The sequence below is a fragment of the Podarcis raffonei genome, chromosome 8 (assembly GCF_027172205.1).
Source record: "Podarcis raffonei isolate rPodRaf1 chromosome 8, rPodRaf1.pri, whole genome shotgun sequence".
In the NCBI taxonomy this organism is placed as follows: Eukaryota; Metazoa; Chordata; class Lepidosauria; order Squamata; family Lacertidae; genus Podarcis; species Podarcis raffonei.
In genome coordinates this window covers 80,554,481-80,571,670 of record NC_070609.1, presented here as the reverse complement: position 1 = coordinate 80,571,670, position 17,190 = coordinate 80,554,481, and the positions used below count along the sequence as shown (strand labels likewise).

The 17,190-nt window shown below is 44.4% G+C and overlaps 1 protein-coding gene across 1 annotated transcript; it reads left to right on the top strand.

The window, feature by feature from the left end:
* Window positions 1-1,047: 1,047 nt before the first annotated feature.
* Window positions 1,048-16,641, top strand: LOC128419877 (speract receptor-like). The gene is made up of 8 exons (XM_053401090.1): window positions 1,048-1,952; window positions 3,858-4,938; window positions 9,478-9,612; window positions 10,779-10,953; window positions 12,664-12,762; window positions 14,267-14,358; window positions 15,449-15,586; window positions 16,293-16,641. Exons 1-8 carry the CDS (start codon window positions 1,816-1,818, stop codon window positions 16,602-16,604), a joined length of 2,169 nt encoding a protein of 722 aa, XP_053257065.1. The 5' UTR covers window positions 1,048-1,815; the 3' UTR covers window positions 16,605-16,641.
* Window positions 16,642-17,190: the final 549 nt, after the last annotated feature.

The following is a 17,190-nucleotide window of genomic DNA, read 5'->3' as shown; positions in this document are numbered from 1 at the left end:
CAGGCAGGCAGGTGGGGGCTGGCTGACAGCAGACTACGGTTGGTGAGGCAATGCCCCATTTGCCACCAACTGACTGGCCACCCCTGCTTCGGAGACTCAACTGACGTGGGGAGGAAGACCTGTGAACCCCAATCCTCCCCCCCCCCGCATTTTATTAAATTTGCTTAGTAACATAACATTATTATATATATACTATTAAACAAAGAATACAGAACAAAATTCATTCATACTACAGTGCCTAACTACATAACATTAATATATATGGTTTCTGAGAAAAAGGCTTACATAACAAAATCAATTCAAAATACCATCCGGTTTACTCCTCCCCCCCCCTTTCCCCTCCCTCCCCACTCCACCCTCTCCCCCCGGTCAGGCCTTCCTTCTTCATATCTTTATCCATGTAGACAGTCTGTACATTCGAGCTTGTATGTTAGGGTTGGCTTCCTCTCTTTCTATCCAGTCCCTGTAAAAAGCCCATTTATTTGTGATTCTTTGGCATTTGTTTTCCCATCTATCCTCTGCCACTATCTGTGCGAATATTTCTGATGGTACGTATTCAAAAACATGATCATTCCATTTTTCCATATTCCATTTGGCCTTTTCTTTCCATCCCAAAGCAATAACTGCCATTCCAGCTAGAATCATAATCTTGTACAACTCTTGCTTATTACTCTTTACTTTGTTATTTCCCAGTATTCCCGAAAATAACAAATCCCTATTAACTTCTATGTTTATTTGAAATAGTCCAGAAATTACCTTTATAATCTTTTGCCAATATTCCTTAACCAGATTACATTCCCACCACATGTGTGAATATAGTCCTTTCTCCTGACCACAATGCCAGCATTTGGGACTAAACCCTTTCACTATATACGCCATTTGTGCCGGAGTTCTATACCATGTGTGTGAACCCCAATCCTATATAGGCATTTTGACCCAAAATTAAATTCTAGTGCAGGCATAGGCCACCTCGGCCCGCCAGATGTTTTGGGACTACAACTCCCATGATCCCTAGCTAACAGGACTAGTGGTCAGGGATGATGGGAATTGTAGTTCCAAAACATCTGGAGGGCCGAGGTTGCCTTTGCCTGTTCTAGTGCCTGCAGTGGGGCTTCATCCTAGTGAGCATTAACCAGCTAGTGCCTTTTCTTTTTTGAAAACTGATGTTATTTGCGACACAGTCCTCGCCTTCAGTTCCAGCAGGGGCGGGGAGCCTTTTTTAAGCTGGGGTCTGGATCTGTACCTTCTGAGAGCCAGGGTGCACCACACAGGAGCAAACTGCTTCTCCCATCTGCACTATAGCTTGCAACACAGAATGAATAAAGAGAGCGTTTTTCACTTTATGCTGGCGTTACGTTTTGAAAGTAATAGCTGGAATAAATGAGCAAATAAATTTTCCATGCGAGCGCACGTTTAAAAACTTTGCAAATGAATTTTCATTAGGGAGAGTTTGTATCCCAAACATATTTAAGTCTAACCACTTGCCTTTTCCCCAGTTACACCTGCTAGATAATTCTGCTCCAACCATTTGCATGATCAGTGTAGGGAGTTAGCCAACACGGCTTGTGGACCTGGAATGTTTCTGTGGGTCCTCTCCATCTTTTGCCACAAACAGACATCTCAGTTCCTCTTCCAGCATCAGCACCGCCCTTTACCCACAGAGAGGGGAGAGCGACTGGTACCCTACCAAGCCTCCAGAGGGGGATAACTGCTGCTTCCAGGCACTGGGAATCAAAGGAGCTTTTGAACAAGGTATCATCTCTGGCCAATTCCCATAATCTCTGTTTACCAGTCCCCAAGTCTGGGAAGGGTTCCATGTCTGGACTGGGCAGCCAGTGTTTTTTTACCTCCTCAACTTCACTCAAGGGGAAATCCAACCTCAAGCAAGACAACAGCAAGGAAGAGCAAGTTTGGGGGCAAGGGAACTCGTGGAACAGCTGTGCAACCTGCAGGTAGGTGCTGTAAAGGAGACAAAAACCAGGAGAAAAGTTGTGCTGAATTTTTACTGGAAAGGGGGGGAAGTGGGAAGTTTCAGGGAGGGGAGAGATCCAGGAGACCTAGGAAGCTGGGAGCTATCAGAAAAGAATGGTTGTGTGTGTTTGTGTATTTAATATGCCTTTTCATATACAGGAAAAACAAGGCAGCAGAAATTGATCTAAACAGCATAAAACAGCAATCAAACAACTTTGAAACTGGCTAAGGAAACAGACTGAGATTTGGTCAAATTGATGGACCAGATTCTGAATATAAAAAGCTTTAAAAAATATTATTCAGATGAGCCATAAACTAACCAAGGAACCGAAATTTACCACCAGAATGCTAACCTTATTCAGCTGATCCCCTCTGCACAATCCCCCAAACTGTTAAACCCATTGAGAAAATTAAATTTCATCTCTTGAGTGAAAAGCTGGATAATTCAAGCCAAGCAAACTGATTGGAGATAAGAATTATCAAAGATGGACAGAGAAAAGAAATTGATTACAATTAAGTTTTTCATTTACACGAATTTGTTCTGTGCTATCCACAATGTATAATTATTTTACTGAATCGTAGATTTAAATATAAAAGGTGCAGTAGGAGAAAATGAAAGGGCTAGTGACCTAGAAACTGTTTTTTAAAAACATTGAGATTGCTAGGTGTTTTTGTTTTAAAAATTGCACGGTTAACTTGAAACGTAAAAACTTGTATTGTTAGAAACAGAAAATTGAATAGCTCAGAAGCAAAGCTAAGAAAGGAATGAAATTATTCACAAATGCAAACCATTTGTTCCCTCAAATGTTCATATTTTTGTCTAAAACATCTTGCGATCCATTTTGGATCCCCCCCCCCAGTTTGCATCAATAAAACAGCTGATATCTAAACCAATTTGTGTGAGATAAATGTTTGCTAGACTTTTCTAGTTTGCTAGACTCGTTTCAAACTGGAAGGCTTAGTAGGAAACCAATAAATTTTATGCTGATACTTATTATTGCAGAGGAGGAAGTTAAATCATCACATTTCTAGATCATCGCCACAGCCCCATCTTGCCCTATGGGTTCATCAAAAAAATCCTAAGCTCCACAGCAAATTCATGAAGCAATCTTTCAGAATAATTTTTTCTCCTATTAACTCACCATTAAATGCTCTGTTGTCCAGTTGCATCATTTTCACTATAGCTGCTCTGGAAAAAAAGTGGTGTTCTATTTTCCCTCTTTTTATTTATTTGCACAGAGGTGCTCTTATGTGTGTGTTTTATTACAAATATAGCAGAGGGGGAAAGGGATAAGGAAGAGGAAAAAACAAACACCACCAATTCCTATTGGCATTAAGAATAATTCATCATCCAAAAAGATAAGAATAACCCATCAAAAAGGCTGCTGATTTTTCACCAGGTCTTTTTTTAAAAAAAATACCCCAGATACAGATATAGATTAGATACAGATACACACCATTGATTTATTAACTGCCTTCTCAAGGCGATTTACACATAAGGTAATTTAAAACCATTAGTAACACTTGAGACAACAAAAGCTCCTAAAGGAAGACTAAAACTGCCACCAGTTTTTAGGGTTTTAGCCTTGTTTTAAATTTATTTGTTGTCTTCTTGCTTTAAACTGTTTTTAATTACTTTATGTCCCGTTTATCCAGCTGGGAAAACCTGACGTGCCGTGAAAATGTGGAGAAATGAACTTATGAATGGGAAAACGAGAAAGGGAGAAAAACTGAGATTGATATTGACTCAGCTGTGATTCCTGCATTGCAGGGGTTGGACCAGATGATCCTTCGGTTGCTTTCCAACTCTACAATTCTATGAGTCTGCATATCTTTCCGCTTGTGAAGGGGACAAAATTAACCAGTTTCTCCTTTCCTTTCCTCAGCTTCTGTCCCTGTAGCACCAGCAAGACAGTGAGGCGAATCCTGGTTGCCTGCCTGGTCTCCGTGGCCACCCTGATGGGGAGCATCTCTCTGGATTTAAGCAAAACTCTGGAATCGTGGAGGAACGCCAAGGCGGCCCTCGCCAGCATCCCCTCCTGCCAGACCGTCTGGGTCCTCCATCTCGCCAGCCTCTTCAGAGAGGAGATTCGTAGCCAGGAAGATGGCGAGGGCAAAGCACTGAACACGTTCTTCCTGGATCGCGCGTTGGGGAAATTTGCAGTTTCCTGCGAGGGATCCGGAGGGAAGGAGCATGTGGTGCAGGTGCCATGCAAGGAAGACTTTGGGTGCCAAACTTTCGCCAGTGAGATCAGGGAGAAGCTGAACGGCACCCAAGCGGCAGTGATGGGTCTCGCGTGGTCCAGGATTGTTTCCGAAATCCTCGAGGTGTTTGGGAGTCCTGAGGAAGACCTTGAAGCGATAAAGTCAAACCCAGATTGGGTTGACGTGGCGTCCCTCAAAGCCATCCTCAGAACCAAAGGAGGCTTCCTGAAGCCCCAAGAGATGCCTCCATCATCTTCTGTGGACGCCCAAGGCCTGTGGTACCAAATGTCTGCCGTTCTGACCTACGCCGTCATCGCATCTGAAAGCGTTCGAGGGTGTTGGGCGGAGAACCCAAACCTCTCCATCTCTTCCACCCAATATGGGGGCATCCCAGTTTTCTCCCCACCATCCTCGCCATTGCCACCGGACGAGCATTTGGTGAAGGACTTGGATTCCTTGCAGGCCTGCTTGTGGGAGAAGAGCCGGCAGAGGCTCAGCAAGAAATCCAGAGATATCCTCTCCCTGGTGAGCCTCAAGATCTGCCTGCTGGCGGTCGCCAGCCTCATCTACCCCATCGTCCTGGTGTCGTTCAAGGAGATGACAGATTGGATCCGGAATTACGCCAGGAGTCTCAAGGAACGGACGGAGGATTTGAAGCGTGAGCGGAGCTTGGCCGAGGATCTCCTGCACCAGATGTTGCCCAAATCCGTCGCCAAGCAGCTAAGGAAACGCAAGCATGTGGAGGCGGAAAATTACGACCAGGTAAAAATGCCGTCACACGTGACTTGCACACCTTGCACACCGCTAGCCTGGTCTCTTCGATTCAGGGATGTCGCTCAAGGGCAGTCAGTGCAGAGAATAAATAAATAATAAAATTTGTATCCCACCTTTCCTCCCAAAGGGTCCCAGTGCAGCAAACCACCTCCATCGAAAACATCCTACAAAACAGTGAGAAACCAGCCACATTTTCTCTGCCAGTGAGCTCAGGGTTGCTAGAAACAGCATCTTTCAGCCTTCAAATGTTCGCCACCGTGTTACATTTTAAAAATTATTATTATTAACCTTTAAATCCCACTTTTTTCTCCAAGGAACTCAAGGCGTTGTACCCAGTGATCTCCCTCCTCAGTCAATCCTCAAAACAACCCTGTGAGGTAGGTTAGGCCAAGAGGCAATGACTGGCCCCGAGGCCCTACAATGAGCTCCAAGTGGGGGGATTCGAACGCTTGTCTCTCCAAGGTCCTAGCGATGTAGCATGAAAGGATGGCAAGCGTGGCGGGAAGATTCAAGGACAATCAAAGAAACATTTCAACATTTCAGTGTAGTGTAGTACCAAAATATTTTTTAATGGATAGATACCTTTTCAAAATGAGAGCAAGCACATCAAGTGATACTGAGGACAACCCTAGTTGTGTTTTCTGATGTATTTCTGAGCATGAGCAGATTTTTATTCTGAAAGCATGGCCCAGAGGAGAGTGGTGGTATATGTCGACAGGGTAGGAAATTTTGCAAATAAATCGAATAAATGAAAACAGATAACACGCCAAGAGGCTTGAGGCTTTCAGCTTCCCAACAGACCCCTTTCCCCAAATGCCAAATGAACAGTTTTTCGTTCAGATAATAATAATAATATAATAATAAAAATTATTGTTTATACCCTGCCCATCTGGCTGGGGTTCCCCAGCCACCCTGAGCAGCTTCCAATAAAATATTAAAATACAATAGTCTGTTAAACATTAAAAGCTTCCCTAAACAGGGCTGCCTTCAGATGTCTTCTAAAAGTCTGCTAGTTGTTTTTCACTTTGACATCTGGTGGGAGGGCGTTCCACAGGGCGGGTGCCATTACCGAGAAGGCCCTCTGCCTGGTTCCCTGTAGCCTTGCTTCTCGCAGGGAGGGAACCGCCAGAAAGCCCTTGGCGCTGGACCTCAGTGTCCGGGCTGGATGATAGAGGTGGAGACACTTCTACAGGTATACTGGGCCGAGGCCATTTAGGGCTTTAAAGGTCAGCACCAACACTGAATTGTGCTCGGAAACGTACTGGGAGCCAATGTAGTTCTTTCAGGACTGGTGTTATGTGGTCTCGGCGGCCGCTCCCAGTCACCAGTCTAGCTGCTGCATTCTGGATTTGTTGTAGTTTCCGGGTCACCTTCAAAGGTAGCCCCTCATAGAACACATTGCAATAGTCTGAGCAAGAGATAACTAGAGCATGCACCACTCTAGCGAGACAGTCCAAAATTCTCAATAACAAAATATTTTATCGGCTGTTGTCTTTATGCCTTAGGGATAAGAATCGAAAGGAGAGTCCTGGGGTCCAGTGCTGTTGCAGGGTGTTGGACTAGTTGAACTCTGCAATTCTATGAAGAGCTACTGCTCCTCATAGTTCCCTCGCACCTCTTGGGTGGTCACATGTCGGCAACCATTTTGAAATGCCTTCTGCTCCCCAAAGGTTTGCCAGGAAATGGTACCTCGCAGGGAAATAAATGACCTCATTTTCACCGTCTCCTCTCTCATCTCTGGGTGCTCAGGGATCGTCATGCAGGGGGACCCTCTTGACCGCACCCCACCCTGACAAAGAATTACATTTGCATTTCAACGAGAGGTGTAATTTCCTAAACAATCCCGTAATTGAGCAATTACAAACAGCCGGATCAGAACCCTCGGCATCAAAGACGAAGCCTTGGAGGAGAGAATTGCAGAAAGACATCTGGAGATAATTGCGGCAGCTATAGGGAATTCAGAGGGGGGAAACGAAGAATTAAGCGAGGATCCGGGCAGCCTTTAGGACAGAATATCAAAGAGGGCTTTAAGCATCACTTCATAATCACGGGAAAGACATCTTTCCTCAAACCCTCCTGTGGAGCCGTTTTCCCAAACCTGGAGTAGTGTAGTGGTTAGAGTGCTGGACTCGGACCTGGGAGACCTGGGTTCGAATCTCCACTAGGCTGTGAAGCTCACTGGGCCAGTCATTGCCTCTCAGCCTGACCTACCTCACAAGGTTGTTGTGAGGGTTAAATGAGTGAGCCACCTGGCGCTCCCGTGGAGAAAAAGGTGGGACAAAAATGTAATAAACACATAAGCACATGGCTATCTATCATGTAGATGTGATAGCTGCTTAAACACTTGTCCTGTGATGGTTTGGCCCGGAAGAAGAGCAGCCTGCTAAGAGCCACCACAACGTCTGGAGCAGCCATTTTTATTTCCCACAATGCTCATGATGGTGGCCATGCTTCGATGGATTGTGGGGAAATTTAAAGAGCAGTCCCGCTAGCGAAGGTCTGGGAGCAGCCATTTTGATTTCCCAAGATGCTAAAATGGGAAATTGAAACAGCAGCTCCAGGGGGAACTTCCAACATTTCTCCGATGAAAATAGGGACGTCTTATTCTATTATTATTATTATTATTATTATTATTATTATTATTATTATTATTTAGTTATACCAGGCATAGGCAAACTCGGCCCTCCAGATGTTTTGAGACTACAGTTTCCATCATCGCTGACCATGGGTCATGTTAGCTAGAGATCATGGGAGCTGTAGTCCTAAAAAATCTGGGGGGCTGAGTTTGCCTATGCCTGACTTATACAGTACCCTGCTCATCTGACTGGGTTGCCCCAGCCACTCTTGGGTGACTTGCAACATATATAAAAATGCAATAAAACATTAAACAATTAAACAACTGGCTTCAGGTGGCAGGGGGGTCATATAATTCCATACCCTCCAATATTTCTCTGATGAAAATAAGGACATCTGATCATACCCTTCAACTTTTCTCCGATGAAAATAGAGATGTCCTAAGGAAAAGTGGGACATTCCGGGATCAAATCAGAACCTGGGACGGCTTCTGTAAATCCGGGACTGTCCCTGGAAAATAGGGACACTTGTGTGGGAATGTTCAGGGTGGCAGGAGAGGATATATCGTTTATTAATATCCTTCCTAACTTGCACTAGCAAGTTTCTTTATGTAGCAGAGTTACATTCCCCTTTGTGACATGCATAGCAGATAGCTGGCTGCAGGCTTGTGTAAGCCTCTCACTATTATACAATTCAGTCTGTCTTCAGATTGAATTGTATATTCCTGGTAAATTCCCTTTAATCCCTCTTAAAAGAATAAAGACACAACAATCTTATTCAGAGTCAATAAAAGAAGTTTACTCACATCAGTTCACAGTTGTATTCCTGAAGGCAGACTTAGTTACAAATATGTACATGTGGATCTACCCCATATGGGGGGATAATCCCAGTGCTTCTGCTAGCTGAGAGCTAGCAGAGCAGTCCTAGCTAAGAAGCTGGTCAAACGACGAAGGAAGTCAAAAAGAGGGAAGGGGTGCTGCGTGACTCGTCCTTTTATTACCTGGACAGGTAAGGTCACGCCCACCTCCAGTCACATGCAAGGGAGGATGCTCCAGCCCAGGAGGTACAGGAAGTTTTGACTGGCTGGACCAACATCCCCTTGCATGTCCACTCTAGGAAAACAAGGAATGTTGTATTTGACTGCTCCCAGTGGATTGCATTCCACAACTTGGTGAGTCTGCACTATTACCACTGCCTCCCCTCTACTTCCAAGAAGGCCTGGGGGACCCCTACAGTAGGAAAATGCTCACCTTATGGAGCCCCCCCTAACCTGGAGCCAGCTCTACCTGTAACCCAGGAGGCAGCCCCCTTTGTTGGAGAGGTTTAAAAACTTTTTAATTACATTTTTATTAAGTACAAATTAGAAAACACACATATTTACAACAAAAGAAAATACAAAAGAAAAAGAAAATACATATAACCAAGGAAAAAAATTAGAGAATACTTTGTCTCTTTTCATATTTACAGTTATTTATACCTCTATAAAATGCTATTCACAATAAAGGAGTGAAATGAAAGATAAGATATCAGAAAAAAGAACAAAGAAAAAATAAAGAAGTAAAAGAAAAGGATCATAGGTGAAAATTTTTAAAAGTAGATAAGTATTCCATCTATATTTATATTCAATTTTATAATTTCATCTTGTCCGTATCTACCTTAAAAAGTGTTTTTTTTAAAAAAAAAAAAAGACTTCCACCGTTTGCCTCACGCATTTTTAATCCGTTTGTCAGATCCTCTGTTCTTCATATTTTCCCTTTGGATTTCCTTAACGTCTCACTTTGTATTTTTTATATTACGCACAAGATTATTCTAAACACAACCAGATTTTTAGTCGAGCCCTGGTTTTGTAAAGAATCATTTAAGAACTCCCATTGCTTCATAGCCATAGTTTTGGATTTTCTCCTTATGATGATGAGGTATGATAATACAGCCCAATCCATCTCCCCACAACAGGTGACCATCTTCTTCTCGGATGTCGTGGGCTTCACCAGCATTGCTGCCTCCTGCACCCCGTTACAGGTGGTTGAGATGCTCAACAACCTCTACGTCTGCTTCGATACCCGGATCGAATCCTACGACGTTTACAAGGTCAGTGGCTTCCGGCTTTGTTAAAGCAGCGCCGTGGTCAGGGAAGACTTATGAGGCAGGAAAAGAGGAGGGCAACCCAAAAACGATGGAGTGGCCAGAGCGCTTTCCCTCCAGGGGCCTACCTGGCAGGGCCGTTGTGAATAATAATAACAACCAACATAAGGTTTTCTGGAGATCAACTTGATGGATCAAGTTGATGGATTATGCTGAAATGGCTGAAATGACCGGAAGAATCAGAAATCAAGAAGTTCAAAATTTTAATAAGGAATGGGGGAAATTTATGATTTATCTTAAAAACCATTGTAAACAGCAAAAACAGTTAGTAGAATTGGAATAACACTTGTAGTTTAATGGTGAATTTTGGACATAATCCAAAAGGTTTGGATTATAGAAAAAGATGCAGGAGGAAATGATTAACAATAGGACCCACAAAGGGGAAGAGGGAAGTCCAGGAGGTTCTTTGGAATCTTGTATTTATGTTGTATGTTGGATATGTGATTGACAACCATATGTATATATATATATATATAAAGATTTGCTGGAGATGCACCTCTTTTGACACTTGGGATGCCTATTTTTGAGATTATAAGTCATTTCAAACTGCTTTTAATATTGTGTCTTAATTACCCTTAGGGTAAAAGGCAGGTAAAAATAAATTTATAGTAGTAGTAAAGGTAAAGGTAAAGGGGCCCATTAGGTCCAGTCGCGGACGACTCTGGGGTTGCGGTGCTCATCTCACTTTATTGGCCAAGGGAGCCAGTGTACAGCTTCTGGGTCATGTGGCCAGCATGACTAAGCTGCTTCTGGCGAACCAGAGCAGCACACGGAAACGCCGTTTACCTTCCCACCTATTTATCTACTTGCACTTTGACGTGCTTTCAAACTGCTAGGTTGGCAGGAGCAGGGACCGAGCAACGAGAGCTCACCCCGTCGTGGGGATTTGAACCGCCGACCTTCTGATCAGCAATCCCTAGGCTTTGTGGTTTAACCCACAGCGCCATCTGCGCCCCGTAGTAGTAGTAGTAGTAGTAGTAGCAGTTGTAGTAGTAATTTGCCTGGTGACCAAGCCACCAAAAGCATGTTTTATATTTTCGCTCAGATCTTGATTAAATGACCCTCAAGGTCTCTTCCAATTCCACAATTTTTGGGTCCCTCTTCCCCACCAGGTGGAGACCATCGGGGACGCCTACATGGTCGTGAGCGGCTTGCCAGAGAGGAACGGCACAAAGCATGCCGATGAGATCGCCAAGATGGCTCTGGACTTGGTGGCCGCCGTCCGGCAAGTCGTGATACCCCACATGCCCAGCGGCAAACTGCAGCTACGGGCCGGGATTCACACAGGTGAGACAGGTTGGCAGAGATGGAGAAGAGGCAGCCACATGGGTATTCACCTTTCTGTCAATTTTAATCATTTTTTAAAGGCATTTAACTGATTTTTAAAAACTCAATAGTTTCATTTTTATTCTTTTTGTAAACTGATTTGTGTCGGGTTGTTGTTGTCGTTCTACAATCAAGCAGTGCACATTATTTAACTAAATCAGTGACTGCAATGATAAAGGGAATGGAGCGACTCTGCCTATAGGGAAAGTTTGCATCATTTGGGACTTTCCCGTTGAGAGAAAAAGCAAGTAATAGGTGACGCGTAGAAGTTTAGCACAGCAGGGAACAATTTTTTTCTCCCTCTGGAATCTGAGGACATCCAATGAAGCTGAATGCTGGGACATTCACGACAGAAATCTCCTGAATTTCAGTCCTCGCAGCACAAAGTTAAGCTATGGAACTCCCTGCCACAAGAGGCAGGGATGGCCATCAATGGGGGTGGCTTTAAGAGAGGATTAGACAAATTCGTGGAGGAGGAGAGTGCTATTGATGGCTACTTGCCACAATGGCTATGCTCTGCCTCCACAGAAGAGGAGGAGGAGGAGGAGTTTGGATTTGATATCCCGCTTTATCACTTCCCTAAGGAGTCTCAAAGCGGCTAACATTCTCCTTTCCCTTCCTCCCCCACAACAAACACTCTGTGAGATGAGTGGGGCTGAGAGACTTCAGAGAAGTGTGACTAGCCCAAGGTCACCCAGCAGCTGCATGTGGAGGAGTGGGGAAGCGAACCCAGTTCACCAGATTACGAGTCCACCGCTCTTAACCACTACACTACACTGGCAAGGAGAGAGCTCTTGTGCTCTGGTTTTCCATATACAGTGGTACCTTGGTCCTCAAACGCCTTGGTACTCAAACAACTTGGAAGCCAAACACTGCAAACCCGTAAGTGTTCCGGTTTGCGAACTTTTTTCGGAAGCCAAACATGCTCCGTTTTGAGTGTTACGCTTCCAATTTGAGTGCCACACTTCCGTTTTGAGTGTTACACTGAGGTCTGCTTTTGCCAATTTTTTTTCGTTTTTGTTTTTGCGGTTTTTTCACCCGTTTTGTTTTTGTGACTGTGTGGAACCCAGTTCCACTACTGTATTGGTTGATTCTGCAGTACATTGTTTATTGCTTTTATTTTATGGAGCAATGGTCTTGTTAGATAGTAAATTTCATGGTACAGTGATACCTCGGGTTACAGATGCTTCAGGTTACATACGCTTCAGGTTACAGACTCCACTAACCCAGAGTTAGTACCTCGGGTTAAGAACTTTACCTCAGGATGAGAACAGAAATTGTGCAGGAGCAGCAGGAGGCCCCATTAGCTAAAGTGGTACCTCAGGTTAAGAACAATTTCAGGTTAAGAACGGACCTCCAGAACGAATTAAGTTCTTAACCCGAGGTACCACTGTAAATGCCTGTTTTGGGGGTTGTTTTTAAAAGTCTGGGATGGATTAATCCATTTTGCGTTGCTTTCTATGGGAAAGAGCGTCTTGGTTTTGGAACGGACTTCCGGAACGGATTAAGTTTGAGAACCAAGGTACCACTGTCGTTGGCTACTGTAAGAAAAGGATGCTGGAGTGGATCTGGCCTGATCCAGCGGGTGGTTCTTATGTTATTGAACAAAAAATCATCTCTGTCTGCCCTGACATTTACCCTTCTCTTCCTCTCCCTGTTTCTCCCACCTAGGTCCGTGTGTGGCTGGCGTCGTCGGACACAAAATGCCTCGATATTGCCTCTTTGGTGACACGGTGAACACGGCCTCTCGTATGGAGTCCACCAGTTTGCGTGAGTGGCTGTGCCCCCCACAACCTCCCTCCACGTCCCTCTGCCCCACGAGATCCCAGAGAGCTTGCCATTGCAGCCAGTTTGCATTATTCTGTTCAGGGTTTTTTGTTTTTTTATTTCATTTTTCAGATTAAAATCTTACAGTCACATATCAAACATACAACATAGAAACAAGATGCCAAAGAACCTCCTGGACTTCCCTCCCCCCCACTTTGTGGGTCCTATTTTTAATCATTTCCTCCTGAATCTATTATAATAATCCAAGTCTTTTACCATTGTATCCAAATTCACCATTAAACTACAAGCGATATTTCAATCCTACTAACGATTTTAACTGTTTACAATGGTTTTTAAGATAAATTATCAATTTCCCCCGTTCCTTTTTGAGACTTTATCTTCTTTCCAACTGTGATTCCAAATTGTTTTACAGTGGTACCTCGGGTTAAGAACTTAATTTGTTCTGGAGGTCTGTTCTTAACCTGAAACTGTTCTTAATCTGAAGCATGACTTTAGCTAATGGGGCTGCTGTGCCGCCGCTGCATGATTTCTGTTCTAATCCTGAAGCAAAGTTCTTAACCCAAGGTACTATTTCTGGATTAGTGGAGTCTGTAACCTGAAGCGTTTGTAACCCGAGGTTACTACTGTACTTGGGTTGTAGCCCTTGCTACTCCTCCTACTCAGAGTAGACCCACTGATGTTAACATGCATGACTAACCAAGCCTTATTAATTTTACTGGGCCCATAGAGTAGAACGCTCAGACTGTTTACACACCATGCATTTAAAGCACATGACTTCTCTCAAAGAAATTCTAGGAATTGTAGTTTGTTAAGGATGTCAGGAGGTTATAAATTTCCCCCATTCCTTATTAAAAAACTGGTCTTCCTGATTTCTGATTCATCCAGTCATTTTAGCAATTTCGGCATAATCCATCAACTTGATCTGCCATTCTTCTCTGGTCGGGACTTTATCTTCTTTCCATCTCTGGGCCAATAACATCGCCGCAGCCATGGTCGCATACATAAATAGTCCAGCATATACAAAAACGTAATTAAACATTAAAAACTTCCCTATACAGGGCTGCCTTCAGATGTCTTTTAAAGGTTGTATAGTTATTTCTTGACATCATATATATGTGGGTGTGGGTGTATAATTTTTTATTAAGTTTTCTTTTTTACAATTTTGAATTTCATGTTAAATGGCTGTTTTAAAGGTTGTTTTTAAAAGTCTGGAATGGATGAATCCATTTTGCATTACTTTCTATGGAAAAGCGCACCTTGGTTTTGGAACAATTTGGTTTTGGAACGGACTTCAGGAACGGATTAAGTTTGAGAACCAAGGTACCACTGTAGTAAATCAATCAATCAATCAATAAACAAACAAACAAGCAAACCAGGAGGATTATGGGTTGTGGGGGTTTGACCTACAGTTTCCTCTTTTGACCAGTAGGTGGCGCAAGGACAGCTCCTCATTTAACTATGTGTCTTCTGATAACTCATTTCCCAGCTCAGAAGATCCACATCAGTTCAGCCACATACCTTGCGCTGCTGAAGGACGATGCCTATGACATTGAGCTAAGAGGGGAGATTGAAGTGAAGGTGACTGCTACTATTATCTCCACTCATTTAGCACAGCCTGGGGCATTTGCAGGAGAAAGGAGAAAGGAAGGCGAGTTCTCTGCCCCAAGGAGATTACAGTGGGGTTGTGCCCAACTCAGTTTTAATCAGAGGAGATCCCTTGAGATTAATGGGTCTGCTCTGAGCAGGACTAACTATACGTTGTATCCAACTAAGTTGTATTAATTTGAAATTAGTGGGACCTAAATTAGTCTTGAGGACTAGCAACTTTATTTTGTATTTTTAAAAAATGAAGTGAGATTTCTAGGGCGCACCAGTTTGAGCCAGATATCACACTCTGGGTTGTTTCTGACTAAGTTCAACACAGAGCAAACCTGTTGAAATTAATAGAGTCACTCACATCCACTAACTTCAGTAGGTCTACAACCAGCACTGGCTGCAATCCATTCTGGATTTATATATGAAGAAAAAGAGGATGGAAATACTTCCTGTTATCATTATTTTTAAAAATTTGATTACATTTACCAAATACACCAAATACCTAATAAGTGACTTTATGTTTTGGAAAGTTGTTTTTCCATTCGCTGTGCGTTTGCACACCTCTTGAGATATCCTGGCCAAATGTTGCACAAAACCAAGAAGCATGTTTGCATCTATGTTTGGAAACAGTTGGGTGCCATTTTGAATCAAGATGGCAGACGGACCCTCAAAACTGCACAGGTTTTGACCAAATTTAGGTTTATGGTTCCTCAGATCAAGGAGCTGGTTTTTGCCTGTGTCTGGATGCAACCGGGTGCCATTTTGAATCAAGATGGCAGACGGACCCTTTCAAAACTGCACAGGTTTTGACCAAATTTAGGTTTATGGTTCCTCAGATCAAGGAGCTGGTTTTTGCCTGTGTCTGGATGCAACTGGGTGCCATTTTGAATCAAGATGGCGGACCGAACCATTTGAAGTTGTGCTGATTTTGAACCGTGGATTTCACAGTAGTGCTGATTTCTTTGGCTTCTGAGAATTCCCAAATACCCCCACCCAGACACACACACGGTTACAGCACCTTGGCTAGGCTGAGGGTTTAAAAATCTCCCCTTTTCTCTCTCATCCTGGGCAGGGAAAAGGGAAAATGAAGACTTACTGGCTGCTTGGGAATAAGAATTACAGCATCCAGAACGATAGCCTCGTGTGCCATTGGAATCCGGCGTTATCGCAGAAGAAGAAGATGGAACTCAGCCTCGCCTCCATCCAGAAAGTATGGGGTTGACCGCTCTGAAATAGTGGGCTGACATCATTTCATCCATTGATTTAGGCCTGATTTAATCCCCATAAAGCATGCGGGTGGCGCTGTGGGTTAAACCACAGAGCCTAGGGCTTGCCAATCAGAAGGTCGGAGGTTCGAATCCCCGCGACGGGGTGAGCTCCCGTTGCTCGGTCCCTGCTCCTGCCACCCTTGTAGTTCGAAAGCTCATCAAAGTGCAAGTGGATAAATAGGTACCTCTCTGGTGGGAAGGTAAACGGCGTTTCCGTGCGCTGCTCTGATTCGCCGGAAGTGGCTTAGTCATTCTGGCCACATGACCTGGAAGCTGTACGTCAGCTCCCTCGGCCAGTAAAGCGAGATGAGCTCCACAACCCCAGGTATCGCTTTAGCTAATGGAGCCTCCCACTGCCGCCGCACCGCCACTGCACAATTTCTGTTCTCATCCTGAAGCAAAGTTCTTAACCCGAGGAACTCTGGCAGCACGGCAGCAGCGGGAGGCCCCATTAGCTAAAGTGGTGCTTTGGGTTAAGAACAGTTTCAGCTTAAGTACGGACCTCCGGAACGAATTAAGTACTTAACCCGAGGTACCACTGTATGTCTTTCAGGACCGGTGTTATGTGGTCTCGGCGGCCACTCCCAGTCACCAGTCTAGCTGTGTTGCTCTACCTTTCGCTTTTGAGCTGTTTTCCTCTCTCAACAGTCAAGCACATGTACAGCCGAGACCCTGGCGGACGAGAGAATCACGGCAGCACCCCATGATCAGAGGGGCTCCCTTGGCCCCCACGGGACGAAGCCGCTTGACGTGACCATCGGCAACGGAAGCCAAGGGCACACCTGTCCTGCTTTGCAAGAGAGCCCAGGGGCAAGTCGCCTCCACCTTTCTGGACCCCCGAATTCAAGAGAGGAGGAGAGAGGCCCAGACTTGCTGAACCACCCGCGGCACCGCCCAGACTGCGAGAGGATGCCGCTGCAAAAAACAGATCTGCTACCAGGGTTTGTGGGTGCTGTGTGAAGGGGTGGATGCCCTGGGAAAATCAGCTTTCCCATTGCACCCAGTTGGAGCTCTTGTCTGGTTTTATTATTATTATAAATTTTTATTTATTTTGGGGGTTTGGGGATGGAGTTTGAGTGGAAGGGTGCACTGGGAAAACAGACTTTCCCATGGTGCCCGAGAAGGCCCTCTCCCCGGGATTTTGTGAAAGGGAGGGTGCACTGTGAAATATACTCGGAGTTGAGAGTGGATTTCATGCTCTTTAGTCAGCTCATAGTGGTGAGGTGGAATGGAAGTTCCCCCAGAATGTCTGCTTTATATACATTATTTACACAAGGGACCCCACGTGATTGGCTAATTCCAGGATTCACTTGTAGGCCAATCAGGTTGCGGATTCACTTCCACCTGGAGCTGGATTGAGTGGCTCCTGTGGACCAATCAGACTGCTGCATTCTGGATCCTATTCTAGGACCAATCAGACTGCTGCATTCTGGATACTATTGTTCTAGAACCAATCAGACTGCTGCATTTTGGATCCTATTCTAGGACCAATCAGACTGATGCATTCTGGATCCTATTGTTCTAGGACCAATCAGACTGCTGCATT